Source organism: Astatotilapia calliptera, chromosome 3 (genome assembly GCF_900246225.1).
Source record: "Astatotilapia calliptera chromosome 3, fAstCal1.2, whole genome shotgun sequence".
Classification (NCBI taxonomy): Eukaryota; Metazoa; Chordata; class Actinopteri; order Cichliformes; family Cichlidae; genus Astatotilapia; species Astatotilapia calliptera.
In genome coordinates this window covers 24,995,692-25,018,425 of record NC_039304.1, presented here as the reverse complement: position 1 = coordinate 25,018,425, position 22,734 = coordinate 24,995,692, and the positions used below count along the sequence as shown (strand labels likewise).

Sequence of the window (22,734 nt, the reverse complement as noted above, 5' to 3'; positions counted from 1 at the left end):
TATTTCTCCCCATGGTTCTGCATACTGCCAAATTGTCTTCAGAGATGTCATATTTTAAAAAAATGTCCTTTCATTTCTGACACAGCACACAGCAGCTGGTGCAGAGGGCGGCGGTCAGTCCTTGGTGTCTCCTGGTTCCTGTCTGGAGGACTTCCGGGCGACTCCGTTCATCGAGTGCAACGGCGCCAGGGGCACCTGCCACTACTTTGCCAATAAATACAGCTTCTGGCTGACAACCGTGGATCCAGAAAATGAGTTTACCTTCTCGCCAGCCAAGGAGACGCTGAAGGGAGGCCAGGAGCGCTCCAGAGTCAGCCGCTGCCAAGTGTGCAGCAAGATCTTGTAGTAGGCAAAGGTGAAAGATAGAGGAGTGAGGCGGGGAAACATCAGGAGGGGATTCACTAACATTTCAAGAATTTATGATGGAGGATGAGATGGATTTAAAAAAGAACACGTGACTGACTGAATGGACCTTTCTCCTGTGCTGTGATGGTTTCAGAATCGAGTCGAGCAACATCGGCCCCATTTTGAGAGTTTTTTAATCCCCTGTAGGAATGAACGGCTTTTAAAAAAAGAAGAAGAAGCTGGAGGTAGGAGGAGGAAAGAGAAGAGTCCCAGTGTGAGCGATCTTCTCGAGATTATCACTGATAATGGTGCTATTCTTTATGTATGTGTTTATTACGTGTCAGCTTTCTTGTGACAGATGTCAGCGAGAATCATTCTCGGCTACCTCGGAGAGTGCCCCCACCCCCATTTAGCAAACAACTGCCCCGCACACACGTTAAGCACCCAATTTAAAGGTTATCAGCTCAGGAAGTTGGTCGTTATTGGTTCTTGTCGCTCCCATAGATACTGACAGCAGGCAGAAAGTCTCTACACCAACTCTGACGTCTGACTGTCATATCTATGGGACAGACAAGCCTACAAATGCTTTTCAATGGGCTGATCACGTTCGAAGTGGGTACATAAGAGCTTAATGTGAGATGAGAGTAAAATTACAGATTGCTGGTTGATTTTAAGGTTTTAAAGCGAGTTTGCATTATCTTATTGGGCTGATCTGAGCAAAGCAGATATAAAGCTTCACTGAAATCCCATCTTTGGGAAGATGAAACCTGTTTTCTTCATAAACTTTTTATTCTACGGCAGTTTAGCATCACGAAGGTGCCCACTGTAAACACACTGGGAATTTTTTTCATGTGTTGCATCAATACCTGCAGTATATTTGATGTCGGCCACTTCATTATTGGTTTGAAAATCAACTTGCCAAGACATGTGACTTGCTTGAGGTAAAAATGGCGTTGAAGCTATCCTTTGTTTTTAAGTTTTTGTGATATTTGGATTATTTTTTGGTGCCTTACAATCGGACGTGTGAATTAAAGGAGTTTTAGCTTCATGTAAAGATTTAAAAAATCTGTGGAAAACTATAACTCATTAGCAAATTATTTTTTGCATAAACAAAAAAAGACTAGAAGTATTTTTTTTATTGGACTCCAACAAAAAAACATAAACAAAGCAAGTTTCATGTCTTTAAGTGCTGGTTTTCATATAGAAGGTGAGAAGCATCATCTGTTTGGGGAACAGAAGGAACTTAGAAACAATCTAAAGTATTCCTAAACATGTCAAAGTCCCAGCGTAAGCTTCACGTAAGCCTGTGTACATTTCACAGTGGGACTCTCAGGTTGCTGCTACGTTACCGTTAGTATGACTTTAAAGGTCAAGTCAGATTTTTCTGTGCAACAGCTAAAATGACAATAGAGAGCTGTTGTTATTGCACTGATGTGGACACAGATGGTTCAGAACATCAAAGGGGCATACATATCTCCACCTCCACTCTCACAGGTTTTCTCTATGCTGCGACCAAACAAGTATTTCTTTTGATTATATCACACTTTTTAAGGCTGCCATTCGCTTGCATTTTGCAAAAAGACACAAAACACACGCTCTCTGATAGATGAATTATTGCTGTACATAGTGCTTACTGTATTTTTCAGCAAATCATGTTAGCGCAAAGGTCTATGATGTTGTTACTCGGTTCTTTTCTTTTGTTTTTGTGTCCTCGGACAGGTAAGAAGATGGCAAAAGGACAATTCTGTGCCTTTAAATATAGATTTTGCAAAAACAAATACAAAAAACACACAAAAAATTAGAAATTGTATCTGTTTTTGCATTAAATTTGGTTTTCCTCTGAGTCAAACAGGTTCATCTGTGCTTGGACAGTGGAAGCTACAGCATGACTTGTAACCACTACGACCTCTAGCACGTCTCTCTCTGCTGGTAGCCCTGACTTTAACGCTGTGCCACATAGTACATTTGTGTCTGTATTGTTTTTTTTGTAATCTAGATTTGTAATTATTGAGTCGTGACACTAGCCCCTGGTTTTATTTACTGAGAAGTGAGGGAATGGGAAGGTAATGATGTGTACATTAAATTTTATGGAAAGGAAAACATGCCTGTGTTTTTATATGGGAGATATATTCACCGCTGATGATTTAGGATGCTAACAGCACACTTTATTGCCAGTTTGGACTTCACCGCTCGTTCAGAGCCAAATGGAGAAACATGCTTTAAGATCCCTGAGTGACAGAAAAGAAATGCAGTTTTCCTCAAAGAGGATCCATAACAAATCAAAAGTGGCAACGTAACATGTCTGTTCCTGTAACGTGTGTTTCTGTGCTCACACACTTTGAAATAAAGTCTCAAAACTACTTAACAAATGCATGTTTTTTGTTTTTAGCTCAACATGAGGAAGTGAAGTGAATTTAAATATAAAATCTGTAAAACCAAATGTTGCTGCCAGTGGTACTGGTTCATTTCACAAAGTGGATGTAATAGAGAAATAGAAGATACAGCCAGACGGTTGAAACATGAGCACATTTGGGTGTTCTGATAGGACAACGACTCCAAACACACATCAAAACTGTTTTTAGAATAGATAAAGCAGGCTGACATTTACAGAAGGGATAGGCCTTTCCAATGGCTCCATGGTCCATCTCAGAAAACCAACAACCTTTAATTAACTCTGCCATGCTGCCAAGAACAGTGGCCAATCCAGCTGGAAGTATGCGGTTGTTTATGTTGTTTACCAAAAGCATCTTAGCAAAGGACATTAACCCAAAGCTTAGTGGAGGAATTTACTTTTGACCATGTGTGGATTAGAGAAAATCCAAATTAAAATTAAACTTGTGCATCTGAATACCTTTTTTTTTAGTCATTACAGATGTGTGCTCTAATCAATCACTACACCCTGGAAAGAAAACAGTTCAAAGAATTTATTAAAAGGCCAAAGTTACCATGCCATGTGACCATGATGATGTAAGATGCGCGAAAGTGATTAAATAAAAATAATTAAGAACAACTATTACAAAAAGGAAAAGGCCAAAACAATATCAGAAATGAAAATTGCAGAAGAGATAGATCACAAATTCTGTTTCTGCCTCTTAGTTTTTATTCACATTAATAATTTTTATATGTTTCTATTTAAAATTGGAATAATAAAACATAGATAGATAGATAGATAGATAGATAGATAGATAGATAGATAGATAGATAGAACCTTCGCTCCAGTCCAGTAGGTGGCGGTAGTTCACCTTTTCAAAAGAAGAAGAAGAAGCGGAACTCGTAGCACAACAACAACATTGTTAGCAGCATTAGCTCGCAAAAAAGCGAGGAGACTTTTTTCTTCTTATTTGGGTCCCATTAACAGGTGAGTGTAATAACCGAGGGCCGTCAGAGAGTGTGAATGTGCAGTCTGTTGCCCTGTGTGCTTGTACGGTCGGAGAATCGCACATTTGTGAGCCGTTTCAGCTATGTGCACAACGTTAGCTCTCAGGCTAACGCTAGCTCCTAACGTTTTATTTAGTGGTTGTGTGCAGAAGTCACTGCATGCAAAGAGTTCTCGTACAGGATGGAGATTAAGGTGTGATGATGAGGATGCAGCGCTGTTGGATTTGTCCTCCTTGGTGAAATAGTTAGTCGACAGCCAGAAAAAATGACTACGCATTCATGAAAGCTGATTTCTCGAGAGCTTTTTGTATTCTGCTCGTTGTATCCTGTTAATTACAACGTATACTCGGATACAGGCGTCATTGATACTTGTGGTAACGAGCGGTGTGCACGGATGGGTCCAAATACTCAGAAGGTTAGACGTCAAGATGTTTTGTGTGTCAGGTTTCTTTACTAAAACTCATATTTCTTGAACCACAGAGGCCTAGAGATACACGAAAGATTTACCACGGTTACACCAGTTGTCTTTTTTTAAGATCTGAGGAGGTTTATTGCATACTGACTTGTCTCGTTATTAAGGGTTCAACCTTCAAATGGTTGGTGACCTCCACAGTCAACATATCCCAGTTCAACAAGCATCTTTGGGATGTGGTCGAGCGACAGATTCTCATTATGAATGTGCAGCTGACAAATCTGGACTGACACTCAAAGCCATTATACAACACGCCTCATTCATGCAAGCACTTGCTCTATGCTTTGAAATGCTTTCTATCTAACATTCATACACATTCATACTCAAATGGATGCATCGAAGAACAGCTTGGTATCTTGCCCAAGGATACACGCAGACTGGCCAACCTTCCAGTCAGTAGATGATCTAGTCTACCGCCTGAGCAACAGCCACCCCATACAGTGTGATGGGGTTAGGGGTGCTGATCATGCAAATGTGGACCAGAATGGTTCCAGCATCTTGTTAAATCTGTGCCTTTTCTAAGCAGCATTTGTATTTTTCTATTCTTTAACTTACTGCTCTGACTGAGGTTGAGTCCGTTGTCCAAACAATTGTGTTTGACCTGGGCTAAAAGTCGATGTTTGAATCAACTGTTATTACTGTTGACAGAGGCCAAGTGGAGATAATCTTGCATAAGAGCACAAAGGAATTTATGCTTTGATGGCAGAGTGATAAAGTCACAGCTGTGCAGTCACAGCAAACATCAGGTATAAATAAACAGTGCTGAGTAACAATAAGTGACCATAGGTGTGTGTGAAGTTGAAATAGTGTGTGTGAGGTCAGCATACAGGCAGAGTAGAGCCAGTGTGACTCATTCAGGAGGATGGATTTAAAAAAGAAAAGCAAACACCCACAGTGGTGGGGACCATGATTTGATCTGTTAATACCTGGTTAAAGCATGTGTCTGTAGCTGTAATGCTTAAAAGTATAAAAAGTAAATTAAAAAGTTGGAAGTGAACAGCAACAAGATCCACTGTTTGATTTCTCACCGATTTTTACACTGGCTGCCATCAGAACTACTTTAACTCTACTTAACATAGAGTCAGCAAGGTGTTAAAAATGTTCAGTTGGTGAGCCAGTGTGAGTTGTACCCTCAGGAGTTGCATCCAATCTGGTCTTCTGCTGCTGTAGCCCATCTGCTTCAAAGGATGATGCTCTTTTGTCTGCCTGTCAAGAATTAGTCGACTCTGCTCATTCAAAAAGGAAAAAAAAGAAGGTAGTCCACTCCATGTTTTGGGAATAACTTGTCCATTCCAGTCTAGTTAATTGGACGAATAATACTCAACTTCGGGTTTTCAGTTAATCCATGAAGGGTGAACAAGCAAAGAAGTCAGAAGTAGAGCAGGGCGATATGGCCAAAAATATTTATCACGATATACATTTGAACATTTGCAATAACGATATAACTGACGATATAATTGACACTAGACAAAATACTTTACAACTCCACAACTTTATTAGTGCAAAAAACCCCATCAATGTATTTTCACTTAAACAAGCAGCTGTTTTTTATGTGCAGTAAAGTTATATAAAAATTTTACAGTGCAAATGCAAATTCCTTGCTGACAGTTTAACCAAAAGGCATTTCCAGTGGAAATTGGCCGACATATCCTCAGCATAACCCTGTATAATATCCACAAAACTTAAAAAAGGTTATACACACACAATACGGTAATATTATGTTGAAGCACAGTACGTATCACTCCGCGAGGCTCCTGCCTACGATAGCCGTAATGCTCCGACAATCCATCAAGCTGTGGGGGTTCGTAGCTTAGCAAAGTCGTACTAAAACATTTGACAGATTTTCGAGCGCCGTGTACATAAAATCGTTTCAAGGTCAGTAAACACAACCAGAGTTCATACATAAGGCACACAGGATTATAAGGGGCACTGTCAATTTTCAGAAAAATCAAAGGATTTATTTTAAGTGTGCCGTATTTTCCAAAAAACACGGTAATAACGACGGCCCGCTAGCATGCTCTACCAAAAATAGTGCTTTGTTGTGTGTCTGACGGACGAAAGCTAAACCAGTTCCACACCAGTGAAGTTGCATTTTTACAAACCAATTATGGTTCATCTGTTTCATTCAACGATCCGCTTTCGCTCTTCTCATTCTGCGTCGCCGCCATGTGCGTATGTAAACAAACTCACTGCGCATGCGCGTTTTACCCAGGTTCTATGGCGATATTTCATTTTCTTATCGTTGCCCAAAATTACACCGGTATTACCGTGAACAGTATGATACAGCCCAGCCCTAGTAAGAAGTTCAGCAACAGAAACGATGCAAAGCCAAATCAACTAGATCATCTAGCTAGTGTACTTACGGTGCTGGAGCAGTGTTGATCGGTCCAACGTGAGATTCACTACATGTGGACTTAGTATGACCTGAGGTCCCAAAATCACCACTTCTTGCTGCTACTTTTTCCAGCCCCCCAGAAAACACACAGTGCCTGGTAGACCCCATGAGAAAGGCTTTAATCTGCACTCCTACTGCGCCAAGTCAGAGTGATTTTACTGGCTGACTGTACAAATGAAAACACACAGAAATTCATTACAAAAACCACATTCAAAATGACTAATCTGGCACTCGCAGCAAGGTGTACCTAACAAAGTGGCCAGTGAGTGTAAATAGTTGTTAGACACAGACTTTGACTTGAAATTTAAATAAGTACCCCATAAATACTGCTGGTGTTATACTCCTTGACTTCAATATATCTTAATTTATTTGAATAATTTTTTTTTTTTAAAAAGAGGAAAATACACAAATTTGTAATTTTGGACGACACTGTTGTTGCTGTTTTCTTTTTTTTAAAAACTTCCAGTAAAAACTATGCAGAATAAAACCTTTCATAATTAAAGAAAAAAAAGAAAAAACTTATGAGCTATGTGATTCTTTGCCACTAGGTGGCAGTACTCGCTGTCTGAAAGTGAGAGAGGGGAAAGAGCTAATGTAAGAAAGGAGAAATGAGAAATCACTCAGCAAGTCTCGAGTGCAGGTTTCAGAGATGGTGAAGAGAAAGCAGGAGAGGAGGATTCATCAAAAAGTGTGGTGAAAGATGCAAACACAGAAAACAGGGAGTTTAAATGTGTTTGATAAATGTGCCTTAAGAGTTGGGAGATGGACTCAACCTCATTGATCCCTGACGCTTAATTTCAAAAGGCCAGCCGAGTAATCAGGTTCACTTTAAATAACTGTCATGCCAGTTAGACGAGAGAAAGATGAGGTGCAGTGACTTTAACTCTCAGATGAGGCAAGAAGAAAAAAGATGATTTGGATTGTGATGGAAATCCGAGGAGAGGGAGCAGTATTTCCAGTCTGAAACTTGACTTCTTTTCTTTAAAAAAGCAGAGAAATCAGAGAAAGTGAGGAAACAGGTTTAAGAACTGAGCCTCTTTCAACACTTGCTGCTCAATTTACACCACCCTTCTTTCTAACAGGGGAGACAGATGCAGGTAGGTGGAGTGGAGTGGGGTGGGAGTGCTTCCAGAGGGAGCTCAGCATGCATCTTAGTTCAGCATTTAGAAAACATTTCCACATTTTGCCACTTTGTTCACCGTCTCAGGTACGCTGGAATTTTCGGACACCCACTCGAACATGTCCTATGTCTTCATCAACGACTCGTCGCAGACCAGCGTGCCTCTGCTGCAGTCGTGCATCGATGGAGACCTACCCTTCGCCAAGAGGCTGCTAGAGACCGGATGCGACCCCAACATCCGTGACAACCGGGGCCGCACCGGCCTCCACCTAGCCGCCGCCAGAGGGAACGTGGAAATATGCCGCCTCTTGCACAAGTTCGGGGCCGATCTGCTGGCGACGGATTATCAGGGGAATACGGCGCTGCACCTGTGCGGCCACGTGGATACGATACAGTTCCTGGTGTCCAACGGGCTGAAGATCGACATCTGGTAAGAATTCAGAGTTCAGGTGATAACAGTGAGCTGTTTCCACCCTGAGCAACTTAATGTTCTCTCATTTTAACTCCACTTTTAATTTCATGTATATCAACTATTCAGAATCATGTAGTCATGCATGATTCATGTTGATATGGTAGAAGCTAAAAGCCATGTGGTGTACTGAGACTGTTTGGGTTGTAATACCCTCTCTAAACAACTTAAATCTGCCCTTTAGAGATTTCTGAATGAATGAAAAAAGCACTAAACTCAAATTAAACTGCAATGAGCAAAGCTGCTCTAGAGATGATCTGAATCCACAAAGAACTGACAACAGAAAAGAAGCAAAAAGAAACAAATTTAAAATTGAGCAGACAGCAATACTCTGAATCTTCAGTCGGAGGTTGGTGTTAATTCTGTCAGAGTATTCATTTAATGTTATTTGGGTTGTTTTTTCTTTGTAACTGCTTATTGAGCATCTTAAATATATAAAGTTAGTTGGGGAATTTGAATCAAAGTATCGTAAATTTCATGAATGAAAGAAATATAACTAAAAGATAAGTCTTTTCTATGTAACTGCTGCTAAAATCCCACTGGTGGAATTCACCTTTCACCTCTCAGCAGAGCAAATCGAATGACTTCCTGTCCCCTCGGGGGGAGTGCACTGTTGCTCCCCTCAGAGGAGACGAGAGGAGTATTTGGTTCTGTTTGTTTGCAGTTTTCAAACTATTGTGTTCAAATCGTGTGTGATGGTAAACACCAATAAGAGTTCGAGCTGATTTCATTTTGAGGGAAAATCGGGTCAAGGTTGCACCAGATGTGAAAATTGTTAAAACCTTTAGATCACGCACATTTTTCTTTTGTATGGATCGTCTTCAACCTTCACAACCATTTACTATCATCTTGGGCACCATGAGTAGCATTTCACCTTTACCAACTTTTGGGTTATCAAGTAAGTTGTGAACAAACTAAAGCTGAATATCTGATGTTTCTCTGGGAGACTTTAAAGCTCTGATAAATAATCCTGTAACTGAAGAGTGCAATAAACCAGACTTTGTGTTTTTGCTGGTACTGTGATATCGCTCCCCAGCAGACACAAAAATGATCACGTGAGCATGAACACAACAGGAAGTCTCTGAACTCTTCATGCATGTAAATCTAAACCAGTGTCTGAAAGTGTCAGACATAGTACACATTTTGCTGTGTGTGTTCAAATGCTTACAAGATGAATGGATACGGATAAGCTAACAGATCTCAGTCACCCCATGGCAAACACAAGAGATGACCTCATGCTGCTGCTGTACTGATTACCCTCTTTTTAGACTGTTAGACTTGTCTGAAAGATGCCCCTGATGAAGCTGCTGAAATATGACACAAACACTTAGATACATTCTGGTTTTTCAGGGAATATTTGGGAGTTGTGAAATTGTTTTAATTCACTAAATGAGGTCATCACTTACTGCTATGAGTTGATGTTACGTAAATCACCCATACCCACGACAAAGCCAGTACCAAGGCCACCTGACTCATTGTTTGCTGGGATTACTAAAAAGGATTCAGTGCTTTCAGTTTTCAGCCGAACTTAACTAAAACATTAGCTTTTAATTCTACTGTGCAGACTAATCATATTGTTTTTATCTGCAGGCTACATGTGTGACTGTAGTTATGTATGCACAGTTGTGGAACAGCATATTCACATCATGGAGGTTTCCTGGTTCAAGTTAATACAAAACTCGTGTGTTGGATAAAAGAAATAATAGATTTCTTTTGTTCTTACTGCAGTAACCACAACGGATCGACTCCTCTGGTGCTGGCGAAGAGACGCGGAGTCAACAAGGATGCTATTCGTCTGCTGGAGGGGCTGGAGGAGCAGGAGGTGAAAGGCTTCAACAGAGGAGCCCACTCCAAACTGGAGACCATGCAGATGGCTGACAGTGAGAGGTGAGCAGAGCTGGAAGGAGAGAGGGTGGAGAGCCAATCGGGACAGATCATGCAGCCAAAGCATGATCTGTCCTGATTGGCTCTCTCCTGCAAAGCAGGTAGAGTTTCAAGCAAGACTTCACACAGCTTTAAGAGCAATAATACTGACCCAGAGAACTGTTCTGTGCCTGCTTTAAATTAGACTTAAAATGAGATTCTGGAAGGGTCTATCTTCATTTTAGCTCCTACACTGATTGTGGGTTTTCTTAGCTTTACCACAGAAAAAAGGAACAAGAACAGAGTTACATGTGAGCGATAACAAACTTCTGTGTGTGTGTGTCTCAGTGCGATGGAGAGCCACTCCTTACTGAACCCGAACCTGCAGAGCACCGAGGGCGTCCTGTCCAGCTTCAGGACCACCTGGCAGGAGTTTGTGGAGGACCTGGGCTTTTGGAGGGTCCTGCTGTTGCTGGTGGTCATCGCCCTCCTCTCCCTGGGCATCGCCTACTACGTCAGTGGGGTCCTGCCTTTCTCCACCAGCCAGCTGGAGCTGGTGCACTGAGTAAAGGCTGGGAAGAAGGGTGCGGAAGAGGCAGTAAAATAAATGAATGAAGGTCTGCGTTCAGCTTTGTGTATAGAACAAAAACCCAGAGTTTTGTTTCTTTGTTGCCCACATTTGATCCTTTTTTATTGTGGTCTTAACAACATCATATGATACTGTTAGTAAAGCGACGCAATTTAAAAAATATTATAAATATTTTTAGGTGATTAACGAGAGAGGGCGGTGACTCAGAGACTTCATGTGTGGCCTAACACCTCGACTCATTGATAGACTCATTTCCTCTTCCTCACACTTGTCATGTCATCCCTGTTTGCTCTGTTACAAGCTGTATATTGCTGATGTTTTGTATCTTTTCATTGTTTTCTCTCACTTGTTATTTATTCAAATGTCTTTGGTGTGAATTTTTCCCTCGCTGTCTTTCTTTCACACAAATACCTGCAGCCTTTCTGACGGGAAACAGTTTTGTCAGGATAACAGAGCCGACTGCAGAGAAACACCTGGGCTGAGTTTAGATGAAGCTTCAGGTTTAACTGGGATTATGGCAGCAGATTAATGCTTCTTACTTTGTTGTATATTAATTTTATCTTAATGTGCTTTTGTTAAAGGTTTTCAGTGTTTATTCCATCAAACATTTGAAGTCATTTAATGTGCAAAATGAATAAAATCATGACTGTAATCTGCATCAGGTTAGAGCATCACTTTGTTACCAACTCAAAACTTTATTGGCACACAGCAGCTAACCTGAGCTTTTTACAAAGCGCAAAGAAAACAGGAAAGACTGCAAATCTGTAGAAACAGGCAGGATTAGTACTCGCTGTAAATGAATATACATACAGAACTTGCTCTCACCAATGGGGGAAAACCTTCAGCTGTTACTGATCTTTGATGATTCAGCATTTTAATGATCTGGGTGACGGTAAGAAAGATGTTACAAAGAAAAACAAACACTTGAGATTCTTGTTTGTACCGTAAATTGTTGGAAGACCGCAAATCAAGCCTTACTGGAAGCTTTTTCAGGTATAAGCCGTACTTTCATTCAGTGATTGTACACATTGAGTGTACAGTCATTTGTACCCACCTTTTTCCTCACACTCATTTGCAAATGTTCAGTTACCCCGTACCCACTGCTGTTGAAGAGCTTTGAGACACACAGAACAATAACAGTTTCACTGAGGAAGAAAGATGGACAATGTCACACTCTCACCCATGGCTGTTTATTGTCCTGTTTTTTAGTGACATATAGACCCTCCCCTGGATGTGCCCTGTTAGAAAAGAGAATATCCTGTCAAATTAAGGCTAAGACTGTGATGTGTTTGACTTCAACTAATATCAGTACATAAATGTGTCACCGCTTTTTTCCGTTACATAATGTGGTAAAGTGCTGTAGGCTACATGTTTGGTAAAAATGATTTAAAGGGAAGTAGTTTTGTTTTGACATTCTGGTTTTAGTTTGAGTGTGAATATAGCACACAGCCCTGCAAGTTCAAATTTTATTCACCATATGCAGTGGCAGGTTGCCCTGCAGTGGAATGAACCCGACCTTACACACACAACACAGACATCACATGGGGATACAAGTCAGAGAACGGTTGCATTACAGAAAAACCACTGAAATGTATACTGCAATGGGAAAGTACAAGAGGAACAAAAGAGACCTCTACTCATGCTGGGCTATAGGAGGACAGCATGAGAACAGGAAACAAAAAAACTCCTCTGCACAGAAAGCACATAAATGTCCACAGTACAACATTATAGAGCACGTGACCAGCAACAGGGGTGGGTAGGGGATGAGGAGTAATCCCAGGCAACACAGCAGCCATCCTGCCACTGCGCCGACTCTCCAGCACAGGCCCAGACCCGCCCGTGTTCCCCAGGAGGCAACAAACATCGAAGGCGTTGGAAGGGGAGGGGGATGAGTGAGTGCTTATCAGTGTAAGTGTATGTGTGTGCGTGTCCATAGTTCAGCTGAGACAGTGTCCTTCGCCCTGCCAGGCTAAGGAAACAGTCTTCCAGCCAACCCAGGTGGCCTTGCAAATATGACATCCATTATTAATTGAAGTCATGTTTAGTCCACATAACGGTTTCAGTGAACCATGCACTGCCCAAACACATTCAGACTTGCTAAACCAAAACAAGGCAAAGCTTCAGATAAACCTGCATAAGGTTACTCTACATTTACACTTTGCTCTTTGAATGCTTTGCCTTGCAGTGTCACACCTAAGAGGATATTCAGTTTTAATAAGCTTCACCAGGCCTTTGCATGTAAGTCGTCATCATGTTCAGTCATCTGATGAGAAAAATCAGCCATGGCACATCACCTTAATTGTCAGACTCATTGTAAAGGCTCTCGTACGGCCCACTTTGATCTCAAGGGTGCAGAACCAGAAAAACTCCCCTTTGTGTCAGTGTGAACAGTATGACTCATGCAGTTTTACTGCATGATGTAGAAATACTGCCGCAGTGATGTACAAACATGTGCTCACTAGTATAAAAACAAAAGGTTATGGTAGTGATTAAATTTCAAGAAAGTAACTCACGTTATTTCACAAAAAAAGTCTTTTTATTTTAATCAGAATATATAACAAAAACAAAATCCCCCACAAAAAATTACATTTTCTATGTTTTAAGTGTTATTGTTTATCTATTACTTAATTGTTTTAGTGTAGTATGAATGGCAGTGGGGGATTCTTTTATGCAAACTGTAAAAGAGAAAATACACTATCAATTCAGAATCTCATGTCCAACATCACATATTCCAAGGTTGTCCAGTGGGCCAGATTAGAGTCTCTGCTGGGCCGATTGTGGTCCTCCGGCCATAGGTTTGACACTCCTGCCCTAGAACATGCTGTCCAAACATCTTTCTTTTTTCGCTGTCTTACAGCTGCTAACATTTCAGATTAGGTAAAATTACAGTTGATGACATAATAATGTTGAACTGTCTTAGCAGTTCAGTGAAACTATGAAATCAGCTCCGCCTGAGAGTCAGGCATCATCCATGCATACATACACTACCACTGTTACAGTATCACGCTATGATATACTGCGCTATATTGTAACATACATACAATTCTATTCTGATGTTGTGTTCTCGTGTTCTACACTGTTCTATGACATTATATTCACGAGACCCCTGGTGGGCTGTGAAGGAACTGCAGTGTCAAATAAACTATTCTAAGTACTTAAGGAAAAAGAAGCTGCTGATTGTTATTTAACAGAATTTGAACTTTGCGCGATTTCTAAATGTCTAAATGAATTCAAAAAAAATAAAATTTTGATCAAAAAGTCAAAAATTAATAACACCGTGATTCTGAAGTGAAGGGGGCAGTATCATTCGGCGTGAGATAAAAACGTCCGAACGCGTAAAGATCGCTCTCCATTTAATAACCGAAATCATATTTTGATCAACAGTTTATTAGTATACAACAGAGAGCTGCAACAGTTATGAAAAATCACGTATTCCGCATAAACCTGTCGTTTTTACCATCGAAAAAAACGATTTACTGTTGATTTATTGACATAAAAATTGGGTCTAGACTCTCGTGTTTGAGCAATAATTGGCCATCATTAATAATCAGAGCCAGGAGGCCGAGCCTAATACTACAGCGCTGCACACAGGCCTGTGCAAATCGTTTGGCTCAACCTGAGGCCCTTTAGGCCACTAAATCCAATGTGGCCGCTCATCTGATCGTTTTAAACCTGTTTTAAGTCGTTTTTGGTACATTCAAAGTGGAAGTGTAGGCTTTAGGTTTTTAATGTGTATATCGCACATGTGTAGCATTCATTTCATTCTTTAAGGAAATTCGTTTAGTGAATGACAGACAGAAAACTTTTTTTATTTTCCAAAGAGAGAAAAAAGACAGATTTAAATAGCTCTACATACTATTATCATGCTGACTTTCCGATCAAGTCAGTGATGAAATAGGACATAATGTTATCAATGTAGTCTTTTCTGTGTGTTGATAATACCACACATAACGATCATACGGTGTTTTGTCAGTTTTCAACCAGTGAATCATTAATTTGACCTTAAACACTTTGGTGGATGTGAGCAATCATTACATCATTTAATCCGAATTCTGTCGGAAAATACAAAGAGAAAAAATATGCAGTGATTTGTGTTAAATAGTAATAAATAAATAAATGCTGATGTAAAAATTACCGAACAATTTGTCTTCTTTGTATCCGCCTCAGAAAATGTTTGTGTGGAGAGCGAGAGGGTTTGCTTCATTAGATTCTGAGAGGTGTGGACTAATTTCTGCTTCTTATTTAACAAAAAATAAATGTAAACATACGTTTAAAAATATTAAAATGAATCCAAGAAGCACTGTGGCCTAAAAATGTATTCATGTGTATTGTTTAATGGCAGAATCACGCGTTTGACGTTTATAAAATGGATTCTAATAAAGAAGGTGAGCCTGGCTTTACATAATTTATTTTCATTTGTCAAACCACGTGTTTCCGTCTGGAAGGAGGAACTCTTAATCTAAGCCGAGGCCTGATGGAGCAGGCGAACCACGAAGTGTCCGTGAAAAACTTCACCGTGAACGCACTCAGGCCTGTGAGGCCTGAAGGCACTGAAGGTGACCGTGTGTCACCTCACTCAGGCAGTGGTGTAAGCGCACTGTTTATTTAATCACACACAGCTGAAGCAAGATATTAGAAAAATAAGAGAAAAGTAAATTAAGACAGGAAACAAAAGCTTTGATCGGTGTAAAATGCATAATAATAGTTATAAGCTGCACACATTAATAAGCTGAAGCGCATTAATAAGTTAAAGGTTGCCAGGTATTGATCCTAAAAGTCTTCAGACGTCTGCCTGGGACGTATTTGATGGATGGTGGCCATTCATCTGCAGAGGAGGGCGATGGCTCAGAGGCTCCGACGCCCCATTTACATCATGTCGTTCATCTCCTGGTCCAAAGCGTCGGAGAAGACGTGACAAGTACGTGGAGCAGTGAGATTTCAGGAGCCATCCACACACAAGGCCGCAAACCAAAAAGACCACAGCTGTGATGCAGACAGCGACCAGAGTTCCCAGTCCGCTTACTTCTAAAGTCGTCTGTGTTGGCTGCAGAGGATACAAGAGCAGAAATGTGATCAGATTCATGGAACTTTACATGAAGCTGTTTCAGGTCTGACATATAGCCGTAATGATGTTATCTATTCAATCGGGGGGCACCACATTGCTCTTTATGTGGTGTCTTAATACTGAATCTCTTCCTGTGGCAGGCTAAATATGTGTCAGTAGTGATGTCATATGACATGTTGCAAAAATGGGTTGCATTTATGTTACTGGTATACATTTTTACATAATATAAAGTATCATATCGCATTATCTGTTATATAGCGACATGCATTTATGTTCATTAGCGCACAGAACTGTGAGACAAGCCGAGAAAAGTCTCAGAGTGTGGGGCTCCAATGATAAGGGCCTCACCAATCGCCAGCAAAGCGCAGTACATGTACATTAATGCAAATATGTATGACAACTGGAAACAACAAACTTGTTTTATTGATTGAGACAAATAAGACGCTCTGCAGTGTCATCAGAATATGAAAGCACGCGAAGAGGAAATACGAGCTGATTCAAGAGTAAACAAATGCGTCAAAGCCTCGATAGTTTCGCCTCACTTGACAGAACTGTGACTGATGTGGACAAGAAGACTGATGTGATGATGTGATTTACTTTTTCAACACTTTGATTTTGTTTTTTTACTCTTTACATATCAGCATAAATAGCAGTATTGTAAATTTCCCTGATATGATTTTGAGGTTACATCCACACCTGAGCGAGCAGCTTCACCACCAGTTGGGCCTGCAATAAATTAAGAGACACTCAGCTACTGTGTGCAGATTTGAAAATGAATATGCACCTATAGGTAAGACACTGGCCTGATGGGATTGACCTCAGGACTGCTCCACCGTCCTGCACTCAAAGGATATATTAGTTTTAACTGAAGATTAGGTGCTCTGTGAGGCACGAAAATGCTGTTTAACAATATTTGACATGGTTTTAACATGTTTATAATGCCCGTCTTTCATTGAACAGGGTTGAAAATCAGTGTTTTTGTGTTTACTCGGAAAAACAAGGAGTTGTGGATGGACTGTGAAAATCAAAGACAGATGTAGTTCTATAAATAAAGGAACAGAAATTTTGTCTTCCTCTAATAATGTGGGTAACATGGTTGCACTGGTTTCTGACACACTCAGACTTGTAAGAAATATTACATTATGTTTGACTCATAGTGTCAGCATGGGACTCCATCCTTTCACTTCCTCTTCGTCTATCTCAGAACGTGTTGGTCTGTCTCACCCTGTTGCAGGCTGAATGTGTTTCACGAACAGTGTTCTGTCATTTAATATATGTTGAAATCAACATCTATTAAATAACAGAAATAAGTAAATTGGTTTAACAATTATAAAATATGAGCAACAGCAGAATATTTTTTAAAGTATTTATAATTTTATTTGACTATTATCAAGAAGTTGGAACAGGATAAAAATCCCATTCTCAAGAGCAGTTTGATTTCAGTTTGTTTGTTGATCAAAATCTGATTATCTGCCCTCTTCAGTGCCTCCTCCCTCCTCCTCCTCTTTGCTGTTGCAGAGTTCTCCATAACCACTGCTGATGGATCTCAAATTTGTGTCTTCTCCACATTGTGATCGTTCCCCACCAACACTTGTGTGTACACGGTCTGAATTTATCAGGCATCAGATATCAGAGGATCCAAAAGGCTGCTGTAAAGAAGAACATGAACATGGTCCATGTCCAGCGAGGACAAGAAGACAGGACAGAAATGTTGGTCACTGCAGTTTGTAAGTTTTAACTGGATATCCCATTCACATCTGTCTGTGGCTAATAAAAAACTAAAACTGTATACTGCTGGATCCTTTTGGGACTGCCCCCAAATCTTACTTTGTCAAGCGAATAAGAGTTAAAATAAGTCAGCATCTCTGCCAAAAAAATAAATAAATAAATCCCTTCATGGAAAGATCTGTGGCTGACCACACAAGGGCCCACCAAGTCAGCACTGAAGACGCGGTCTGACCTCATCACTCCCAGTCTGGGTCAGAAAAGTAAGCTGCGCCTTTGAAATGAATTGAAAGTCACTTGTGTTCAAGGCAGTAAGGCTTTGTATACAAAGCTATATCTAACCACTTCGCCGTGAAAGTGTGACCAGTAGAAATTAAAACCGAATGCGCAGCAGAAAGACGAACAAACAACACCAATCACGCTGTTTTGTAACTTTGGAGTCACGTGTAAAAATAAATAAAACACACACATTTAGAGTCAATGTACTCACCATCAGTGTAGGCTTTAGCGTGCTGGTCAGGGATTCAGGGACGATCTCTCGAACTCGCAGGCGCACAGCTGAGCTGTGTCGCTCCGTCTTGTCCACGTCACAGAAATAAACGCCTCGATCCCTCAGGTGAACTCGCTTTATGGTGAGGGACAGGTCTGCCCTTTGGTACCAGTCTGATGATATTGATACCCGGCTTTCAAAGCCATTCCCCTCAGTAACCTGGGGAGGATTCAGCTCCAGCACCACCTCTCCGTCTCGCCTCCACTGCGCAGACTTCACCCTCTGACCTGCTGTGATGGAGCGGCACGGCAGTGCAGCATCCTCACCCTCATCTGCAACAACTTCAGAGGGCAGGAATACTTGCAGATCAGTGAGCTCTAGCTTCCCTTTCTTCTTGCATGTAAAGTCATACATGCCCTGGTCATTTAAATCTACACTTGTCAGTTTTAAAAAATCGCTGCTTACAGTCACCCGGTCAGTGTAAGCTCGCCCCGGCTCCCAGTGACCATGAAGAGACGCCACCACCTGAATGCTGCCGTCCTTCAGGTGTAGATTCAGTGCCCCGTGTCCCTTCATGCACTCATCTGAGAGTACAAACTTAACATCATCCCCTACACTCGCCTGGATCAAGTCTCCAAAGACCTGGCTGATAAAAACTAGAAGAACAGCTGCAGAAAATGGTAACCGTATCATCCTGTCCGAGCGGTAGTGAAGGGACTTAAATCCAGCTCAACGCGTAAAGGGTCCTTTCGGAAGAGAAAACTCCTTCTAAGCGGGGTAGAGCAGGGCGGGCCAAGGTAGTAGAGAATAAAACTTTGCGAAGTTAATTATAATGTATTTGCTATAGAAACATAATATAAAGGAATCCTGGCCAGTAGCAAGAAGAATGAAATATAAAAAAGAAAAGAAAAATCCAGCGGCGAGCAGACAGCTTCCCCACACGTCCTCTTCCCTCCTTTCGTCGTTCTTTAGTTGCTGAACTAATGTAAAGGGGAACAGCAGCTGTCACTTTTCTTATAAATACCGACCGTATCTCATTGATCATCCGGGTCAACACTTACCCTGAGCAGACGTCTCAGCCATGCCCTGCTCTCCGCTTTATAACGGTGGTTAGCGTTTCGTCCCATAAGCTCTACGGTATCACCAGCTTATGTCCGCTACTCTGCACAGACAAAGGGGCCAGTCCTGCGTCTGTTTACAACCTCACAGCTGTGTGGGTTTGAAAACCTACGTCACTACACACTGCTCGCCGCAACACCCGCTTCCCCCGTGCATTTCCTGCTTTCTTTTCTTTCTCGTCTTACAACTCACTAAGATAAAGGGTAACGGAGGAAGCTGAATAAAAGATAAATACAAATAGAAAAATTATTTATATAATCGGTCTGTAAAGTAAGTTAGTTAAAGACATGGGAAAGTTAGTAAGGATCTTTTTCTTCACTCTGGATTTAGGAGGACTCCAGCCGTTCAGGTAACTCGTTAGCTTCCCTGACGCTAGCTACAATGTTCACGGTTTCTCATGGATATCCAGCAAGTGTGAAGTTGTTGACACGTCCCCCGGGTTATTGTAACTGCTCAGACAAGGTACAGCTAATGGAAAACGAGGCAACTCTAAAGGAAGGACTAGGCTTAGCATGTTGGCCTTATAGCATGCTAAGTTGGTGTAGCCTGCGCAGACTACGTCGACGAGTACAAATATGGCTTTTTCTTTGGGGTTTTCTCTCCTGTGTGCGACCAGAACTCAAGTTACGTTTGTTTTGACCATGAAAATACACAAATGGTGTTTGTCCAACATTGTACAAATGAGTCTAAAGACACGAGACAAGGCAGGGTGTGGCAGCGGAAGAGCATACACCACACTGCCTAAAAAGTATTCACTTGTCTGCCTTCACAGACGTGTGAACTTGAGTAACATCCCATCGCACGAGTTTTTTAATGAAGACGTTATCTCACTGAGCCACTTAGTGAATACACTGAGCTTCAGCTGGCAGACAGTCTGCTCTCCCCGAGCTGCTGTATAAGCTGTCAGCAGCTGTCTTAATACATGGCGTAGATATTACACCTTGCGCATGGAAACCCCCTTTGTCTGTGCAGAGTAGCATTAATACTCGTAAGGAATGTGACTAGATCTCAAAGATCAGAGCCTCAGGTCAAGCAGGTCGTCTACGAATCACAAGGTTCAGTCCCATCTCCTCCAGACAACATGCTGATATCTCCTTTGGTAAAACACTGAACCGTGGAGTCAGTTTATAACCACCCAGAGCATAGCGGAGAGAAGACATGATGCTGGCACCAAATTTTAAATGAGCTGTTATTTTTCTTAAAATGTTTACTTTTCTTACTTTAAACATTTAACATTGATTCTTTTTTTCTAAAATCCTGATTTATAAGATTTATTCATTCACGTCTGTGTCTGTGCTGTAGAGCTGATGATAATACATTAATAATAAAATTATCATAATGAATAGATTGATAGAAACAAAAGTTTGACAACAATAATTGCAATTTTTCACAAATGGAAGACACTGAGCAAAGTTGCTAGTTTTCCAGGAACTGACGGCTCAGCAAATCCGCCTGCTTCAATTCACCTCATTTCTGTGAAGCATGGTGAATTAAGGTGAATTTCCTGAGCTGGGCTCTTCCCCCCTCTATTCTAGAGTCAGATGTGAGGCCATCTGACAGCTAAATGTTGGTTCAAACTGGCTGCTGCAGAACGACAATGACTTTGTTTTCACAACTGCTATGTGTTGATAAAGAATTTTATGATAAAATCAAATACAGTACTGAAAGTATGTGTTTTTTGGTAGAGTTAAGGATTGCGATGGTGCTTAATGATCAAAGTGAGAGAACAAATCTGTACAAGTGAAGAGTAACAGGTGAAGGGGAATATGATGATGCGTCAGTGGGGTTAGATGTGTGATTGAATGAAGACTTAATCTGACACCATCGAGTAAAATGCCCAAAAAAATTATTTTAAATGTGGTTATATGGCTCTCATCCAGTTATAAAGAGAGGCTGAAAAACTATTAAACAGCTGATAGATGATCACCATTAAGATCAGTTAAAAATAGCACAACAGTGACTGAGAGCACACAAAAGATAGAGACAAACACAAATGTTAGAGATGTCTTACAGTATACACAGTCTGATGGTCTTGCAGATTTAGTAATACTCATAAATCCCCCTATTTTTCTATTGTTGTTGTTATTAAGCTTTATTTCATAAATAAAGTGCTGAATTGGCAGCAGGAGAGGAAAGTTTATCTGCTGAATACAAGTAAAACTGACATCATTTTACACTGAAATTGTGCATTTATGCAATTAAAACGAAATGTTATTCAGAAGTAATATTTAGGGTTGTTTCCTCCATGTGTGAGTGAATTCAAGTGTTACATCACAAAAGCTGTCACATTGTGTCACATTAAGACTTTTTCTTTTTCTGGCTTCCTTTGGTAAACATTCTGACTGCAAAACCTCAAGTTCAGGACACATTTGTGGTTCGCGCTGTTGTCTCGATAAGTTTACTTGTGAAACTCAATGTGAAACAAACATTTTAGTACTCAGAGATAACATCACATTAATTCTTGCCCCAGCATAGAAGTCTCGAGTGACTGCTTGAGGTTTGAAGCTTCACGGGTCACTGAAGCTGAATGACTTGTTTGCTTCACTAAATGCAGAGAGTGTGTGTGTGTGTGTGTGTGTGTGTGAGAGAGAGTCGTCTTTTATCAGTGTTGATGGTGTTTAAACAGGAAATTACTCGCACAATGTAACTGAAGTAGCTTTGAGTGGTTCAAGTCATTCAATAGTAGATTAGCGTTAGTTTAGTGTCATTGAGCCTCTGAATGAGTCCATTGAGATTCAGCTGGCAGACGGCCAGCCTGATATTTATTCTGTCTGATGTACTGATCAGTTGTCTGACAGTTTTGCTGTGAATGCAGTGGAAGTGAGTGTAGAGAGTGGCAGAGACCAGTTTCAGTTACATTCCAGGGCTCGCAAAATTTCAAAATCCCCGGTAGCCCTTCGGGCAGGGACTCTTCAGTTTTTGGTAGCCGAAAATAAATGTAAGTAGCCCGAATAAAAAAGAGCAATTTTTTGATGGATGTTTTGTTTCCTGTTTTGTTTCCGTTACAATATTATACATTAAAGTATAATATTGTAACGGAAACAAAACATTAATCAAAAAATTGTTGAAACACAAATTACAACATTGTATAAAAATTACAATCATCAACTCAAATACTTGGTTCTAATTAGGGCTGCCACAAACGATTATTTTGATAGTCGACTAGTCACCGATTATTTATGCGATTAGTCGACTAATCAGATCATCATCCACTGGACGTAAAACTACAGCTTATTGCACCAGCAGCATCTGCTCTTATATAACTATCATTAGCTTACAGCTTTAAGCTTTTAAGGTGCTAACTAAAAATAAAGACAAGATGATAGTTTATTCAATTTTAATGAAATTTGCAGATTGTTTCGGTAAAGTTTAATAAACTCCTTGCTATCTAAAATATAACAGGACACCGGAGTATATTCTCCAGCATCTCACACTTCTGATAATCAGCTGTCTGCTTGACGTTCATTCAGCTGTGTAAAAACTATAACTTTAATCTCAGCCAAACCGATTTACTCAGGAACAAATAAAATACTAAAAAAAAAAAGCCAAACAACAACATTTTTAATTTATCTAAGTGACTCATATATATTTAACCTGAGTCGCAAAAGACAGCGGTGGGTTTGAAAACAATTTGCCGGGAGTCCGGTGTTCTCACGGCGCTAGTGACCTAGCCCCCGGCTAGCTATCGAGCTAGTGGGTAACAG

General features: G+C 40.7%; 3 protein-coding genes and 1 long non-coding RNA gene across 15 annotated transcripts in view; 3 read left to right on the top strand and 1 right to left on the bottom strand.

Moving 5' to 3' along the window:
• The window catches only part of col4a6 (collagen, type IV, alpha 6), a 143,504-nt gene extending 140,790 nt beyond the window's left edge, over positions 1 to 2,714 (top strand). For all 6 annotated transcript variants that reach the window (XM_026162556.1, XM_026162554.1, XM_026162555.1 and 3 more), the window contains one exon: positions 86 to 2,714. In XM_026162556.1, the coding sequence (XP_026018341.1) occupies positions 86 to 346 (261 nt within the window). In that variant the 3' untranslated portion in view covers positions 347 to 2,714. The remainder of the gene's footprint in view (positions 1 to 85) is intronic.
• Positions 2,715 to 3,582: 868 nt separating this feature from the next.
• ankrd46b (ankyrin repeat domain 46b) lies at positions 3,583 to 11,289 on the top strand. The gene is made up of 4 exons (XM_026162549.1): positions 3,583 to 3,703; positions 7,798 to 8,140; positions 9,908 to 10,066; positions 10,391 to 11,289. The coding sequence occupies exons 2-4, from the start codon at positions 7,830 to 7,832 to the stop codon at positions 10,605 to 10,607; spliced, it is 687 nt and encodes a 228-aa protein (XP_026018334.1). The 5' UTR covers positions 3,583 to 3,703; positions 7,798 to 7,829; the 3' UTR covers positions 10,608 to 11,289.
• A 3,626-nt stretch (positions 11,290 to 14,915) lies between these two features.
• LOC113019056 (uncharacterized) lies at positions 14,916 to 19,038 on the bottom strand. 4 transcript variants are annotated; one of them, XM_026162541.1, is made up of 3 exons: positions 18,973 to 19,038; positions 17,912 to 18,891; positions 14,916 to 15,675 (listed from the first exon to the last, which is right to left on the bottom strand). In XM_026162541.1, exons 2-3 carry the CDS (start codon positions 18,602 to 18,604, stop codon positions 15,412 to 15,414), a joined length of 957 nt encoding a protein of 318 aa, XP_026018326.1. In that variant the 5' UTR covers positions 18,605 to 18,891; positions 18,973 to 19,038; the 3' UTR covers positions 14,916 to 15,411. The 4 variants fall into 4 exon arrangements, with proteins under 4 accessions (XP_026018326.1, XP_026018327.1, XP_026018328.1 ...); XM_026162542.1 differs by having other exon boundaries at positions 17,912 to 18,886; positions 18,973 to 19,034; XM_026162543.1 differs by lacking the exon at positions 14,916 to 15,675 and adding an exon at positions 17,173 to 17,345.
• Positions 19,039 to 19,147: 109 nt separating this feature from the next.
• The window catches only part of LOC113019061 (uncharacterized), a 27,404-nt gene continuing 23,817 nt past the window's right edge, over positions 19,148 to 22,734 (top strand). The window contains exon 1 of one of the 4 annotated variants that reach the window (XR_003271932.1): positions 19,148 to 19,379. This is a non-coding gene — a long non-coding RNA (uncharacterized LOC113019061). The remainder of the gene's footprint in view (positions 19,380 to 22,734) is intronic. The other 3 variants (XR_003271931.1, XR_003271929.1, XR_003271930.1) reach the window with 3 other exon arrangements.